Source organism: Phocoena phocoena, chromosome 13 (genome assembly GCF_963924675.1).
Source record: "Phocoena phocoena chromosome 13, mPhoPho1.1, whole genome shotgun sequence".
NCBI classification, from domain to species: domain Eukaryota; kingdom Metazoa; phylum Chordata; class Mammalia; order Artiodactyla; family Phocoenidae; genus Phocoena; species Phocoena phocoena.
The window spans coordinates 84,457,555-84,472,975 of NC_089231.1; the positions used below are offsets into that span (position 1 = coordinate 84,457,555).

At 46.5% G+C, this 15,421-nt stretch overlaps 1 protein-coding gene across 1 annotated transcript; it reads left to right on the forward strand.

Annotated features, from left to right (window-relative positions):
• The first annotated feature begins 14,402 nt into the window (after window positions 1-14,402).
• On the forward strand, window positions 14,403-15,188 carry ZNF664 (zinc finger protein 664). The gene has a single exon (XM_065890225.1). The coding sequence runs from the start codon at window positions 14,403-14,405 to the stop codon at window positions 15,186-15,188; it is 786 nt and encodes a 261-aa protein (XP_065746297.1).
• Window positions 15,189-15,421: the final 233 nt, after the last annotated feature.

Here is a 15,421-nt window from a genome sequence, read left to right on the forward strand (position 1 = left end):
CCCCGGCCCCGCTGCTGCGGGCCTTGGAGCAGGGGAATCCCCTGGCCCAGTTGTGAAAGGCTGGTCCCCTGAGGAAGACAAAGCCAATGGAATCAGCCAAAGGGAAGGGACAGGAAAAGGCAGGTTATGCAGGCGAGGGCACAGTCTTACAGGCTGTAGTGCTTAGGTGCATTGACTCTCTAAGCATCCTTGTTGTGTCCTGAAAAGCTTTTGTTCTCAGTCCCCCCTCCCATACCCCCCACTGCTTCCCGGTCTTTGCTGCTCCTTCCTGGGGACAGAATGAGGCAGAGGCCCTTAAGCCCTGTGATGAGAGCGAGAGTGAGCATCTGTATGACTAACAGTGGGTCTGACCATCCATTTCCTGGATGAGTGAGTTGAGGCTGAGAATGAGTGATCTGTGGCCACACAGCTGTTCAGTGTCAGATCAAGAATTTGAACTTAGAACTTCGTACTGCAAGCCCAGTGTTCCACCCACCAAATTATTATGATTCCTAATGTGTATAGATGTTACACATTTACTAGATAAGGTAAACTTGGGCCTCATATGTGGTACTCACATAGGGGCCATCAGTGAAGCAAATCACATCGTGTCCCATTCCTTGGGCGTTCCTGTGTACAGTGTCGAAGAGCAGGAAACAGGTGGTGTGGTGGTGGAGTCCAGAGTGTGAGGAAATGTCACTGCAGTCAGAAGGATTTTAAGACAATCCTATGAATAGAGAGTCAAGAAGGAAAAACTGCTGGGTAGAAGCGGGAGGTGCAGGAGACAGACACGAAGGTGTGAAAGCAGCGTTTGACTTGGAGCAGAGGAGGAACCGTAATTACTGGGAGACACACCGTGGGGTCTTGGGAGGCCTCTGCCTGTGAGATGAGGCAAATGAAGGAGTGTGTCATGCACTAGTCAAAATAAGGGAAATAAGGAAACTCACATTTATTTGGCTTCAGCCAAGCTGTGGGCACTCTGATAAGTACTTCCACACTTACTGTCTTCTTTAATTATCACAGCAAAGGGTTGTAGACACGATTATCCATATGTTTACTGATCAGTCTTAGATCAGCCGGGGTCACACAGCAAGCGGCAGAGCCAGGCCCACGCCCCGCTGTGTCATTCCAGAGGTCATTTTTGTGGGAGGACTGGGCTGGAGGGAAGCTGAGGAGTATATACCTATGTCATCCTTTATCACCGTAATCACACAGGCAGTTGTCCTTCTCAGACTCAATCCCTCCATACTTTTTGTTGCCCTTCTCCAGACCTAATTTCATAGCCTCTGAGATAATTTCTAGTTAAAAAAACATACGGCACGGTTTCTTTTGTCTTTTATCTTTTTTCCATTAGGCTTCATTAAACCAAGTCACACGAAGAGCAGTTGTCCCAAGGACAGGAGGAAAGCAGCTCTCTTCCCTACGGACCATTAAAACCCAGAGCCCAGATCCTTAGCCATTGAGAACTTTATTAGGCGCGAGGTCAGGGAACCTAGGACTTTTAGCGTGTAAGGCCTCAGGACGTGTGGGCAGGAATAGGGGGCGGGGAGAGAGGAGCCCACACACGTGGGGCCCCAAGTAGGAAAGTGGTCGGGGTAGGGATAAGGTGGCCCCCTGGGAGATCCTGGGCGAGCGGCTGAGGAAGCCAGTGGCAGGGGCTCTCTTTTAGGGCTCAGGGGTCACACTGGATTGGAGTCTTTTCTCACCCACTGGTGGCAGGGAAGCAGAGAGGAAGGCATCAGAAGTGATGTAAAACCCACTGTTGTCATTAAAGGTGAGTTGGAGACTCCTGCTCAGACTCAGAAACTCCTTGGACCTAAAAAGTTGGCCTCAGTGCCCTCGGGCAGACGCTCCCTATAAATTACCCAGGCAGCTGGTTATCAGTGGTGGATTCAGGAAGTGCTGCTTGAGCGCCAGGTCGGGGAGTGTTGGAACAGGGGTTAGGGCAGGTTACTGAGTAGACGCCACGTGAATGGCAGCCAGTGGCCGGTGACTGACGGACCGTTCCAGGAGCCTGCTTTGAGGCCACTGTGGTTTTCCGAAGCGTGTGGTACGCCAGTGAGTAGGTGCAGCACGTGAGCACCTGAACTGGCCCTTAGGTGGATAGAAGCCTGGACTGTATTGTGAGGCTGGGCATTTGGCCCCGGGAGATTTAGGCCCTGGAGAGAGCTGCGTGCTTGAGCCTCTGTAAGCGAGGCTCCCCTCTCAGCTTGGACTGCCTCCAGCTTCCCGTTCCTGAGGTCAGCCTGGGAGATGAGGAAGCCTGTGTTCTCACCTCTGTGAGTGAGAAGCACACCTCAGGAACGCGGCCCGCAGTTGGGCCTTGCAGGGGGTTGTCATTGAGGGCAGATGAGGTGTGGGGAGCGGACTAGCTGGAGGCCTTTGGGGCTGCCGTAGAGTGTTGAGGGAAGCCAGCCACCAAGGTGAGAGGGCTAGGACCTTAAAAGGTGGTCTTCCCTGTGACCCGTTACCGTAGAGGTGGCCCGGGGCCCGTGCAGAGGGACTGTAATGAGGAGAAGCGGCCCTGGTAGCTTGAGAAGTGACGTACTGGGAAAAGTGTGGGAAATAGGAAGGGCCTTTTGGGCAGCCAGCCTGGGTGTCTTCCAGGCCGCTAATATCTTCTATTCAAGGACCGATGGTGATGTAGGAGCAAAATAGAGTGGGCTTGACATTCACAGTCCTAATCGATACGTTACAAGTGACTGCTCTAATTAAGTTATTCTGAGACAGGTAGCCGAGCAGAGATGGGGTGGACTGGGCCTATGGAGCTTGAGTATCTAGTACCCTGTTACGTGTAGTTTAGACTGGAATTTTCTGAACGTGTAGTGAGATGAACAAGGAAGTAGATGCTGCCTCTGTCATGTGCCCAGGTCCCTGCAGCACACGGGGGATGGCCTTGAACTTCTTAGCCCTGTTTCTCTGCAGCATGCAGGCACCAGGGACCTGAACAGCCTTTCCATTTATTTTTTGTTGCCGAGGCCTGTAGAAAAGGGCCAAGCAGAGGTTCCTTAGCATACCACTGCCCAATTACTATCTGAGTGAGTTGATTTGTGGGACTTCCTGATGGTTTGTGAGGAGGACGAGTTCCTAGCCATGCTGGGGACACATTCCATGTTCTCTGTCCACGAACAGGGACATCCATTATGTCCAGGGGGAACAGTATAGGATAATAAGAATCACAGGGCCTTGGAACCGAAATCAAGCTCTTAGAGGAACACATTAGTGGCTTCTGCCTAATGGGATAATTTCTGAATCCTTTATAAAACATCTCTTTGGGTAAAGAGTTATTTCTTGTAGTGTTCATCTTTTAGTCTTCTCATGTACAAAACTTGACTTTGGGGTTATTGTAGAGGAATTTGGAGGGTATTTTTCTTACAACCACAATAATGATGGCTGATGATGGAAATTACTAGCTATAAGTAAGTGTTCATCTTACAGTTTGTTCACATACTTTCAGCTTTAAAAAAAAAAGTCGGTTTGAGATGGAATCTCAACCCCTTTTTGGTCTTTGGATCCTTTTACGCTTTAAGAAGTGTTATTTAAGGACCTCAAAGAGCTTTTTGTCTGTGTGGGTTATGGGCATCGATGCTTATAATAGAAATGAAGACTAAAACTTCACAAAAAAATTAATGAAAAAATAATGACAAACTCATTACATATTAACACAAATTACATTTGTATGAAAAATAGCTATTTTCTAAAACAAGAAAACATCTAGTAGGAAGAGTGGCAATATTTACATCTGCTTCTGTGTTCAATCTCTGGCAATATGTTGTTTTAGCTGAAGGTAGATGAAGACATCCAGCCTCACAGACAAGAGAATTGAAAAAGGGATTTCGGTAGCCTTTTCAGGTAATTGTGAGTTCATTTGTGACACGATACCGAAACTTGACAAGTGGTCGGTTCCTACAGGTTAGTTGCAGTATGCAGTCCTATCAGTGAACCTTTTGTACTGTGCTATGTTAAAAATCCCTGGCCTCTTTTGTACTTTGAATAGATCTTTTACCCACAATGATTTGTTACCTGACACGTTGGTCATTTGGGCAACGCTGGTTCACTTTTTGCAGATCCTGAGAATGTTTATATGTTCCATTACATGTAATATCAGAAAATTCACGGTAAGTGTTGCTGTCAGTCTCATCAGGAAAGTCTTCAAGTCTCAGGAAGCTGGAGAGCTCATGGTGACAGGAGTTTTCCAAAATCCCAATTTTCACTTGAAAGCTCGGATTTGACAGTTGGCAGTAAATACCATCAGTTTCCTGTTATCTGAGATGTCTGTCCGGCACCTAAGTCTGCATAGCAAGTGTGTAGTCACTCAAGTAAAAATGATGTTCTGTCGAGAAGAAGAGGCGGTTCAGCTTGCAGCTCAGACAGTTACATTTATACAAGTGCTTTTCCTTTAGGCAACCATTGCCCTTGGGTATGCGACCTGGTATGCTTCCATTTTAATCTAGAATATGATAAATATACATTGAAAATATATTTGTATGTATTTCATATCAATGTAATAAACATAATATATTTAACATAAATGTAATAAATATAATAAAAGGGTCTAGATTTAGTAAAATTATTTTTTTATTGCTTCTTCAAGGATATTCTTTTTTTTTTTTTTTTTTTTTTTTTGCGGTACACGGGCCTCTCACTGCTGTGGCCTCTCCCGTTGCGGAGCACAGGCTCTGGACGCGCAGGCTCAGCGGCCATGGCTCACGGGCACAGCCGCTCCGCGGCATGTGGGATCTTCCCGGACCGGGGCACGAACCCGTGTGCCCGGCATCGGCAGGCGGACTCTTAACCACTGCGCCACCAGGGAAGCCCAAGGATATTCTTAAGTGAAACTTTGTCTTACTGTGAACCCCTGGAGGTGAAGAACACTTTGACTACAGGTATCACTTGGTGCCTCTGCCCTAGGGCTCTGTGTGAGGGGCCTGAGGAGTCAGCAGTTTACCAGCCAGTACTTCAGCACCCTCCATGCAAGTGTCAGCACAGTGAAAAAAGTAAACTACGTCTTACTGTTATTTTGAAAATCATTTTGATCTTGTTTTATAAGGGTTTTGGAACCCCCAAGAGTCTTGGTTTTTGAGAATTGCTGGTCTGCGACAGTAACTGGAAAGAACTGAGCTTCCCGAGGTTGGACAGTTGTTCAGTATCCCATGCTCACAAGTTGGGTTTTTTGCAAGAGACTCAGCTTGTGGCTGGTGGACCGATTTCAGCTGCTGATGTTTTATTTGTAGGAATGAATGCTTTTAAGGGGAGTAGGTGGGAGGGACCCCCTAGCCCCTGATGTCTTAAGCTGGACAAGAGCACACGGTTATATTCCCTACTGGATCCCAGAAGGCATCTGACTTTGTGCGCCTTGCTGGAGCATGGTTTTAAGGTGAACCAGGCCGTTTGTCAGGCTCTTGGCTTAGTGTGTTGTAGGAGAGGCCTTGAACCTGGAGTGAGTGAGGAAAACAGAACGTGAAGGACGTATTTTAGAGCATACTTTATCATTTCTGTGCATAGCAGGGACCGAGGAGAAGGAAGAGATGGATACCACGGCAAACCCAGCTGACTCTGAGCTAGGAAATTGGATAAAAGAGGAGTTTTTAGGGAAAAGAATTTCTTTGTCATTCTGTAGCCAGTATTTATTAGCATTTTCCCCAACTCAGGAGGGGAAGGTCTGGGGACTCGGTTTTCACTGTGGGAGGATAGAGCACCCTGATTTATTGGCCCATCAGTGCTGCGTAGACAGGGAGAGGTGATCCCGAACAGGAAGTGAGCATGCAGTCAGGAAAGCGTATGGACGCTGGGAGGTGACAGGTTGACGGCTGAGCACTGCAGGTTCCTGAAGCCACCCTCCAGTAAACAGCATGCCTTCCCGATGTTCAACGAGTTGAGGGAAGGACGGGGCAGAGTTTATGGGGCCTAGGCTTGTGCATTGTCTCATTTCATTTTCGTAACAGCCCCGAGAGATGGATATGAGTACCATTTCTCTTTTACGTTTGAGGTAATTGAGTCTTAGGCTTAAGTGAGTTGCTTAAAGTCACACTGTTGGTGGAAGAGCTGGCAAGTGTGTGTTTTTTGCAGGATAAAAAAGGTTGGCAGAAAGTGCTACTTCTCGGAGTGAGAGGCGGCTTTCAGTGGGCTGAGCGTTGGAAGGAGTGGGGGCAGCTGGGGACGCGGGACTGGCGCTGCACAGAGACTCACGCTCTCAGGATCATGCTGTCGGATTGACTGTAGGTTTTCATTGGCTTTGACGAGTATAGAGGAAGAGTGGAATCTTATTTCTTTTTGGAATGTTTTCTAGCGATCAGGACTTCTGGGTGAGGCTGGAGCTTTTTCATGTTCTTGGCCCGTTAGGGGGCATGTAGTCTTCCGACTGCTCTAGCAGGTGATCCCTTGGCAGGGTTTATGATGATTTCGGGAGATGTGGAGTCACGGTTGCTGTGGGAAGGGGAGTGGCAGGGACGGGTGAGTGGAGTTTTGTATGCTCCCCACCCTGTCCCAGGCTGTGACACGCAGGCAGGCTCTGTCTTGGTCCCGTGGGAATGAGCCACACTCCCTCACTGGCCAGGCTCTGAGGAGGGATTCCTACGGCTGAGGTGGCCACGGCAGAAGCTACAAATCAGTTAGAAAGCCTCCCCTCTCATTTCCAGACGGAACGTTCTTTTCCATTGCTGCCCACTCCCCTTTGATTTTGAACCTTAGAGTTTTATTCTAAGGAAGTGTCCTTTCACATCATAATCTGGTAGAGGTAAGAGAGGGGCAGAGCCCCCCTTTTGCCTTCCACATGCTGAACGTGTGCTCCTAGGCTTGGTGGTCCTGGTTGTCTCTAGACACTTGCCCTTCTCTAGGCCAAGACCCTCTGTCCTCCTACCCTTCGTGGTTAACTCGGTTTGTCCTTTCGGTTTCAGTCTAAAAGTAGAGTTTACTAGAAGTCTTCCTTGTCACGAAAGACTAGTTAGGATGCCCCCCTTCGTGCAGCTGTGTCCCTGGGGCCTGCTCGGCCACAGCACCACTTGCGTGATGCTGGGCCTGTCTCCTTCCCCTCCTAGACCGTAAACCACACGAATGCAGAAGCCGTGGCTGTGTTGTTCTTCATGGGATCTTCCAGAGTGTAGCCCGCTGCCTGACAGATACTGGGAGCTAAATGTTTGTGGAGCGTATACCTGCGTGCATGCATGTGCTGATCTTGCATCTGAGTTCAGTTTCCAGGACTGTTGCATCAGTGGTGGCTTTCTTCTAGGCCTGCTTCTGGGTGAGCTGGATTCTCTTGAGTATCGTTTATAAATCAAACACTAAACAACATGGCATGAACCAACATGTGTTAGGGCAACTGGGAACACAGGGATCTTCCTGTAAAACACTTCCCAGTAATTAAGAGACCTGGAGGTTGATTTGGAGTCTTTATATTTCACAGTGACTAGTCTAGGGCATCATCATCTGAGCTACGGCACTTTGGTTATCTTTGAGAATCTTCTCCAGGCCCCGTGACACAATGCCTGCTCTACAAGTGGCGGAGATGAGTCACATGGCCGGTGCAGTGCACTGCAGTTGGTGGTGGGGTTTTCGGTTGAGGCTGGAGGCATAGGAATGTCTTCTTTCCTATTCTGTTTCATTTTTATCTTTCCCAGAAAGTGTGCCCTTATCCCTTCGAGTGACAGAACTATAAACCACATGTTCTGGCAGATCTGGTTCTAGATAGGAAGTTAGTTTGATCTCTGTTGACATAGATTTAACTGATGTATTAAAGAGTCTGCTACTCTAGGGTGGGGTTATTTATATTTAATGCTTTATAGGAACCGTAATACTGTAGAAGGACCCGCAGCACAGCACACAACAGCAGCCGGCCTGGTGCGCGGGTGCAGTCTGAGGGCGAGGCTTCTGGTGCCAACTCCTTGACGAGCGTGACTGGATTTCTCTCCTGCTGGGTCAGGGTGGTTGGTCTTGATTTCACGTCCAGCCTGTACTGAGTGTGATCCAGATCCGAGTCAGCGTTCTGGAGTGTCTGCTGGTCGCCGTTGCCCGGCCTGCGCCTCTGTGTTGGGTGGTTGGTTCTGCTGAGTGCAGCCACACTGACGCCTCCCGTCAGCCCAGCACCAGGGCCCTGTGGGACAGTGACTCTCAGTGTCCTGCTCGCCTGCTCTTCTGTTCGTTCTTCAACACCTGCCCTGTGCAGCCTGGGTCCTTCTAGTTTGCAAGCATCGGATCATTTTAACAGGAAATCTGTGAAAAGCTACTTCGCCTGTTTTTCCTGTGCAGAATCATATTCTGGGGACAGCTGTGTAAAAGAGAGTAATACGTGAAAGGCGTATACAGAAGTAGTTTAAATAATCCTCTTTCAAAATCCACATTCAGAATCTCCCTCCCCAGCACAGTGTCCTGAGCTTCCTCCCAGGGTGGAGGGACTGTTATCTTCAAGTTCTGCAACAGATTCAGGCCGAAATTTGGAGAGAAAATCAGCGTCCCCCCTCTGTACCTTCCTCTTGACCTTTGCCCCCTGCAGATGTGACCAGAGTGGGCTCCTCTCCCTGCAGGCATATCTGCCTGCAAGGAAATTCAAGGCCACTGCAGCAGACGCGGTGCCTCAGACCACAGTCCAGTAGTAGTGTTACCTCCTGAGCACAGTGGTGGTTGAATCTGCGTCTAGAATTGAGAGCTCTTGGCCCGCTCAGCACTCAAAGGGCAACAGCTCCGTTCTCCCAGCCCATTAATCCTGTGTCTCCGTTTCCAGATGACCCTTTCCAATGCCAGGGCCCAGAGCTTTTATTCTCTCAGGCATAGTTTCTTTGTATTTAGGACTCATTTTTTTACTTCCTCGCATTTCAGCCACAGTTGTTTATTAGCTGATCCCTCACTTCTAACTGTGCTGGGAGATGGGTACAAATTCAGGTATTGTTTGGTGTCACAAGGTTTAGATGAGGCACAGCTGCTAATGGACAAACTACAGGGAGAGAAGAGGGCTCTTTTCATGGAAGGTGGGGACTTGAGGCAGATGGGCTACTTGAAGCTTTCTTCCTGTCACTTCTCAGCCGGACTCTAACCTTCCTGTTTGAGAGATTCTCCTCAAATATAAATTGAAGACTTGTACTGCTGAGGGTGCCCCTGAGGTCTCGTGGACAGATGGGACATCGCCCGTGGCAGTGCCAGGTGACCTCAGTGCAAGGTTCCTTCCTCCTCAGGTCTCCCAGGTGGCCTCACAGTCAAACAATGGGCTGTCCCCTTGAAAGCCATTATGGGACATTGGATAGGAGACGTCGTCTTGAGTGAGAGAATCTTGGGGACATTGTGCCCTTGGGATCTGTAGAATTCTGTGGCATCTACCTACTCGCTGGGTTTACAGTCTCCTTTGTATGTACGGAAGCAGTGAGGCAGGTGCTATTTTAGGAAAGGCTACAGTGAGGATCCTTGGTGGTGGTTTGTCCTTCTTTTGTTTTTTGGCTGGTCACATGGCAAATTTGCTGGAGGTTCTTTTGCTTGAGCTTTTTCCTGCAGAATGTAGCTTGCCCTCATGCGGTGAGACTTACATGTGTGTCCAGGCATCTTACCTGGAAGGAATGGCAGTACCTGACTCCTCGTCCAGAGAAACTGGCGGGAGTTCATGTACGACAACTGTAGGAGTTTCACATCGCTGAGCTTGGTGTTTCCACCCTTCTGAGCAGAGTCAGCCTCTCCTGAGGCCAGTCTGGATGGATGCCTTGACCCTCACTGCTTCATTTCTGAGGGAGGGCACCAGGAGAACCGCATGGCGTCTCGGTTAATTAGCTCAGGAGGGAAGGAGGGCGGAGTGCAGCACTGCTCCCTGTGTCCCCTGCTTGTCACTGTCACCTTCCCTCTGCTCTCCAGTGACATCTGCGGTGCACACGTTGTCACGTGCTTAGCATTGACTGGGGAAGTCACAGCCATTGGAGGATTGCATCTGTTTAGTTCAGTTTCACCTCTGTGCAACGTGCCGGGTTCTGGGATCAGTCTGTCATCGCAAGAGGAGCAGGAAAAGAATGTTTTCCCAACACGAACCAGTTTTGTTATCATGAAAAATTACAGACATACACAAAGGAAGATAGATTAGCTTATTCATCATTTATCCATCACCTAGAAGCAACAGTTACAACAATCCTCCCTCATTTGCTTTGTCTGTCGTTTTTATTTTGGCCAAAGCATTTTAAGACACATCTCAGACATCATGTCCTTTCATTCTTACAAACTTCAGTATAAATCTCAAAAAATACAGACATTTGTTTACACAGCTGCAAAGGCATTGTCACACGGAATACAGTGAGCAGTGTTCCTTGTGTCATCTGATACCTAGTCCCTAACGGTGCTTCCCCAGTTGTCCGTTTTAGCAGCTGGCCTATTTGAATCAGATTCTGAAGAAGGTAGGTCTTCAAGTTACATTTGGCTGTTAGGGTTGTTCTATCTCAAGTCTTTGTAATCTAGAGCAGCCCAGCCCCCCCTCCCCCTTTTCTCCATGCCATTTACTTGTTGCAGAAATGGGTAGCTGTCCTGTGGACTGCGTCCCATTTTGATATTTTTCTGCTGGTATCCTGGTAGTTCCTCTAGCCCTCCTAGTTCCTTCAAATAAAAATGAGTCCTGGAGGCGTGTTTGGCAGGAATGTTGCAGGTGACGCTGTGTGTCTCCTGTTGCCCCTTGGAGTTACGCTGACATCATGGATTGGTGGGTTCAGGGGTTGACAGCCAGATCCTCAAAATGTAAAAAGTTCTTGATCAGCCTTTCATCTGACGTTTTCACCCATTTCTTACCGTGGTCTGAATCAGGCATTTCGTTAGGGTTGCGTGTTTCCTAGCTGGATTGTTGCATCATCTTGAAAGATAGTTCATAGACGAAGGAGTTTTCATTCTTTCCTTTTAGTTGCCAAGTGTCAAAAAAGGTAAAAATTGGTGTCCTATAACTTTCAGTTTAGTCTAGTGCCTTGAGTCTGTCTCTCTGCCTCTGTCTGTCCCTCTCTTTCTTTTTCCGTTCCTCCCCAACCCTTGTCGTCATTGCGAACTCAGGGGTTTTGTCTATTTAGTGTGTTTCAGTGGATTGCATTCATTGTTCCTTTTGATGCTTAGTTGTCCCATTTTTGGCCTGCCGGAGTCTCTTCATGAATTGGCATCTGTGTTCCTTTGCCATGACTCTCTTACATTCTGGCATAACAAGGTGTCCCAGGCTCACTTCATAAAGTGCTGCTCTGGCCTTGAGACCAGGCATTCTGCAAGGGTCCCTGTGCCATTTGGTGGAAAAGGGTCTATAAGGGAAGGGACCATTGCTGTCGGTTGTCATTGCTTCCAGGCCTTTTTGATGGACAGCCTTAAGAAAAAAAAAGATATGAATTCAAACCGATGTTTCTAAGTCAAATTTTACGTTATAGGATTTTTTTCCTTGCCTTTGATTTTATATTTGTATCTCATTTGTTTCACCTCGAATCTTGGTTCCTAACAACATTACCGTAATGACTTATTTGCATTATCCTACTTTATAAAAACACCACCGTTATTATAACTAAGTTAAACTATTGAAAGAAGTTTGACTTCTTTGCAGCTCTGTTTATCAACAGAATGTCCCCCTGAGTATGTATGATCAGTCTACTGTACTCAAAAGTCATTTGTGGATATGTCACCAACTTGAAAGTTAAGGTTCATTTTCTTCATTTTGTTTTCAAAATTTAGGGATTGCTTTTCTTGTTTATTTAGTTTTATTTTTTGAATTTATAAACATTCATATGTCTCCAAAGTCAAAAGTACAACACAAGTTACATTCAGAGAAACTTTACGTCATCCTTTTCTCCTTCCTCCCATTTAAATTCATTTTGTATTAAACAGAAATAGATTCACAGACATAGAAAACAAACTTATGGTTACCAAAGGGGAGAATGGGGGTGGGAAGATAAATTAGGAGTTTGGGATTAACGTATACACACTACTATATATAATATAGGTGAACAACAAGGACCTACTGTATAGCACAGGGAACTACACACAATATCTTGCAATAACCTTTGATGGAAAATAATCTGAAAAGGAATATATATATATGTATAACAGAATCACTTGCTGTACACCTGAAACTAATAGAACATTGTAATTAACTATACTTCAATAAAAAAATTCATTTTGTATTATCCTTCTCCATGTTTACTTTTATACATCATGTAAAGGAATATTTAAATAATTCATATTCCCCTCTTTTTTTGCACAAAAGATAGCATGTTTGAGCTATTATTCTATGCCTTGTGTTGTTTTTTTTTTTTTTTTTTACTGAACAGTGTTATCTGGGTTCACTCACATCAGTACATCATGCTCCTCCTCATTCCCTGTTTTAAATGGCTGAGCAGTAGTTCACGGAATGAAGTCCCAGAGTTGATTCAGCCACTCCCCAGTGGACGGGCCTTGGGTTGCTGGCAATTTTGCTGTTACAAGTACTGCCTCAATAAACTGGGCCATCAGTCATTCCTGTGTTGCAGTATATCTTGGGATAGAGCTCTAGAAGTGTGATTACTGGGTCAGAGGATAGATGCATATATACTTTTTCAGACATTGACTCTATTTTTTTTGCTGAAATTTTGTTTATCTAGTTGAATTTCATTGTTCTAACACGTCCATCTAGAAACAGTGCAACTTATTTTGCAATTTTAATGTTGAAGAAATCTCAATCTCTCATGTACCCTATCTTTATATAAAACATATTATGGAGAGTGTTATTTTAAGATCTGTTAATTTCATTAATTAATTGAAGTATCACTTACTGAGTATAAAGTACAGGGCATGAAAAGGTGGCTACGGCATCCTAAACCTCAAAAGATTTCAGATTGAATATTTTGGAATTTTCTTCTGTTTCCTCTCCTTCTATTTGGTATATATTTCGTCCCATGTTGGTTATCAAAAGCCTGGTAACAAGGCACTGGAAAATGTACCTTTATCTGCTGTAGAAGATATAGATGTAGACGATATCTGCTGCTTTCTTAAGCAGGCCACGTCTGCAGGAGAGAGGCGGTGTCATATAAAGTACTCTGGAGATGCATTCAACGAATGCTAACTGAAACACCTCCCCACCTCCCTTTGCCAGGATGTAACAGCGAGCAACATACAGAGTTCTTCCCTCCTGGCATTTATAGTCTAGTACGGGACACAGAACAAGAAGCAAGGAACCATAAGATAATTACAAGTTCTCTGTGCTTTGAAGGAATCAAATAAGAGGTTAAAATAGAGCCTTAGCCAGGGGCCTTCTTTACGTAGGGGAGAGGCGGCTCACACACCAAGCCACGCGTGAGGTCGGGGAGCTTGGGGGCAAGGTCATGCAGGACCTTGGTTTTTAGGTTAAGGATTTGGATTTTAAGTACATCAGGAAACCATGGAGGACAGTTAAGCAAGGGAATGACATTTGATGCTGTCATATATTTATTCTTTCTGTGGATTGGGAGGTGACTCGATATTATGTTTCAGCTCCAGAAGCAACATTTTCCCTTCTGAAGTTCCAAGTGGAGTGCGTTTTCCTTCGTGTGCCTTTTATGCAGGACAGCTGCTTCTCATACTCACATGTAGGTCTTCTGAGGATTTCTTTTCTTTTTCAATAGTATTCCCTTGATGTTGCTCAGATAATTACAGTAAGTGGTTGTAATTGGATTATGTACTTGGGCTATGAACAGGAGCATGATATCTACAAATTCTCTTCTTCAGACCTGCAAATCCAAGAGACACGTCTCTCTGGAAGATAAGAGCTCCTTCCTCAAGATCAAAAAAGGTCTGTGTTACTGCTGTCACGTTTATAAAATTAATTATGGAATCGTAGCAATTTTCTGGACAAGAAAGGCATTTTCAGTGTCAGTATTTATGTTTCTGTTATAGGAGACTGCCGGAGTGACACCTGCGTAGGGAATCCTCACGAGGAAGGACTGACACACCTGGACCCAAGGCGCTGGCTTCCCGGGAGGCTCCTGTCTGATGTGCAGGAGGCAGGATGTCATTGTGACTCTGCAAGGGGAGGCTCCTGGTGACCGAGACCAGCACGCAGTATCACACCCTTGGCTGCAGGGGACACAGTGCAGACCTTTTCCTGCAACTGAGAAGTACGAGATTATTCTGCAAGAGGAAGATTCCAGGGGCTTAAAAACGCAAAGGTTTCTACCTTGGGAGCCCCTTGGAATGTTGGCAGCTCAGGATCTCAAAGAAAGTTCTGTGTTAACGAGTTACAGAGTCCACGCGGAAGTAAATGTCACTTTCTAATCAATAATAATACCGAGTGAGGAGCACTATGCAGGGAGGAACCTTCCATAGAAAGACAGGCAGGGGAGAGCTTAGGCCGGCCTCGAACCTCCCGAGCAGAGCCAGCCTGAGATAAGCACCAAAATGGCCAAGTGAGAGACTCTGTGAAATAGCAGCCCTGTAACTGTAGTAGTTGTGAGGAAATCTTCTCCGCTAAATCACGATACCAAATAGGAAACATGATCTACAAGTGCCCCATGTGTAGGGAATTCTTCTCTGAGAGAGCAGATCTTTTTATGCATCAGAAAGTTCACACTGCCGAGAAGCCCCATAAGTGTGACAAGTGCGACAAGGGTTTCTTTCATCTGTCAGAGCTCCATATCCATTGGAGAGACCACACGGGAGAGAAGGCGTATAAATGTGATGATTGCGGGAAGGACTTTAGCACCACGACAAAGCTCAATAGACACAAGAAGATCCACACGGTGGAGAAGCCCTATAAGTGCTACGAGTGCGGCAAAGCCTTCAACTGGAGCTCACACCTTCAGATTCACATGAGAGTTCACACAGGTGAGAAACCCTATGTCTGTAGTGAGTGCGGAAGGGGCTTTAGCAATAGTTCAAACCTCTGCATGCATCAGAGAGTCCACACCGGAGAGAAGCCCTTTAAATGTGAAGAGTGCGGGAAGGCCTTCAGGCACACTTCTAGCCTCTGCATGCATCAGAGAGTCCACACAGGAGAGAAGCCCTATAAATGCTATGAGTGTGGGAAGGCCTTCAGCCAGAGCTCGAGCCTCTGCATCCATCAGAGAGTCCACACCGGGGAGAAGCCCTATAGATGCTGTGGGTGTGGGAAGGCCTTCAGCCAGAGCTCGAGCCTCTGCATCCACCAGAGAGTGCACACGGGGGAGAAACCTTTCAAATGTGATGAGTGTGGGAAGGCCTTCAGTCAGAGCACCAGCCTCTGCATCCACCAGAGAGTGCACACAAAGGAGAGAAACCATCTCAAAATATCAGTTATATAAAGCGTTTTGCTAAGAGATAAAAATCCTAAAACCCATAAGTGCCACTAGGAAGGAAAACCCTGTAAATACCTACATTGACCCAAGAAATTTTTACAGCAAGCCCCAGCAGAACATTGTTTTCCAAGAGGCACGTGTGAGGTTGATTTTTTTGGATTCATGCCAAGTGTGTTCCACAGCTTGACTTTGAATCTGGAATCCCTCCGCGTGTTTGCCCAGGACAGGCTGTGAGGTCC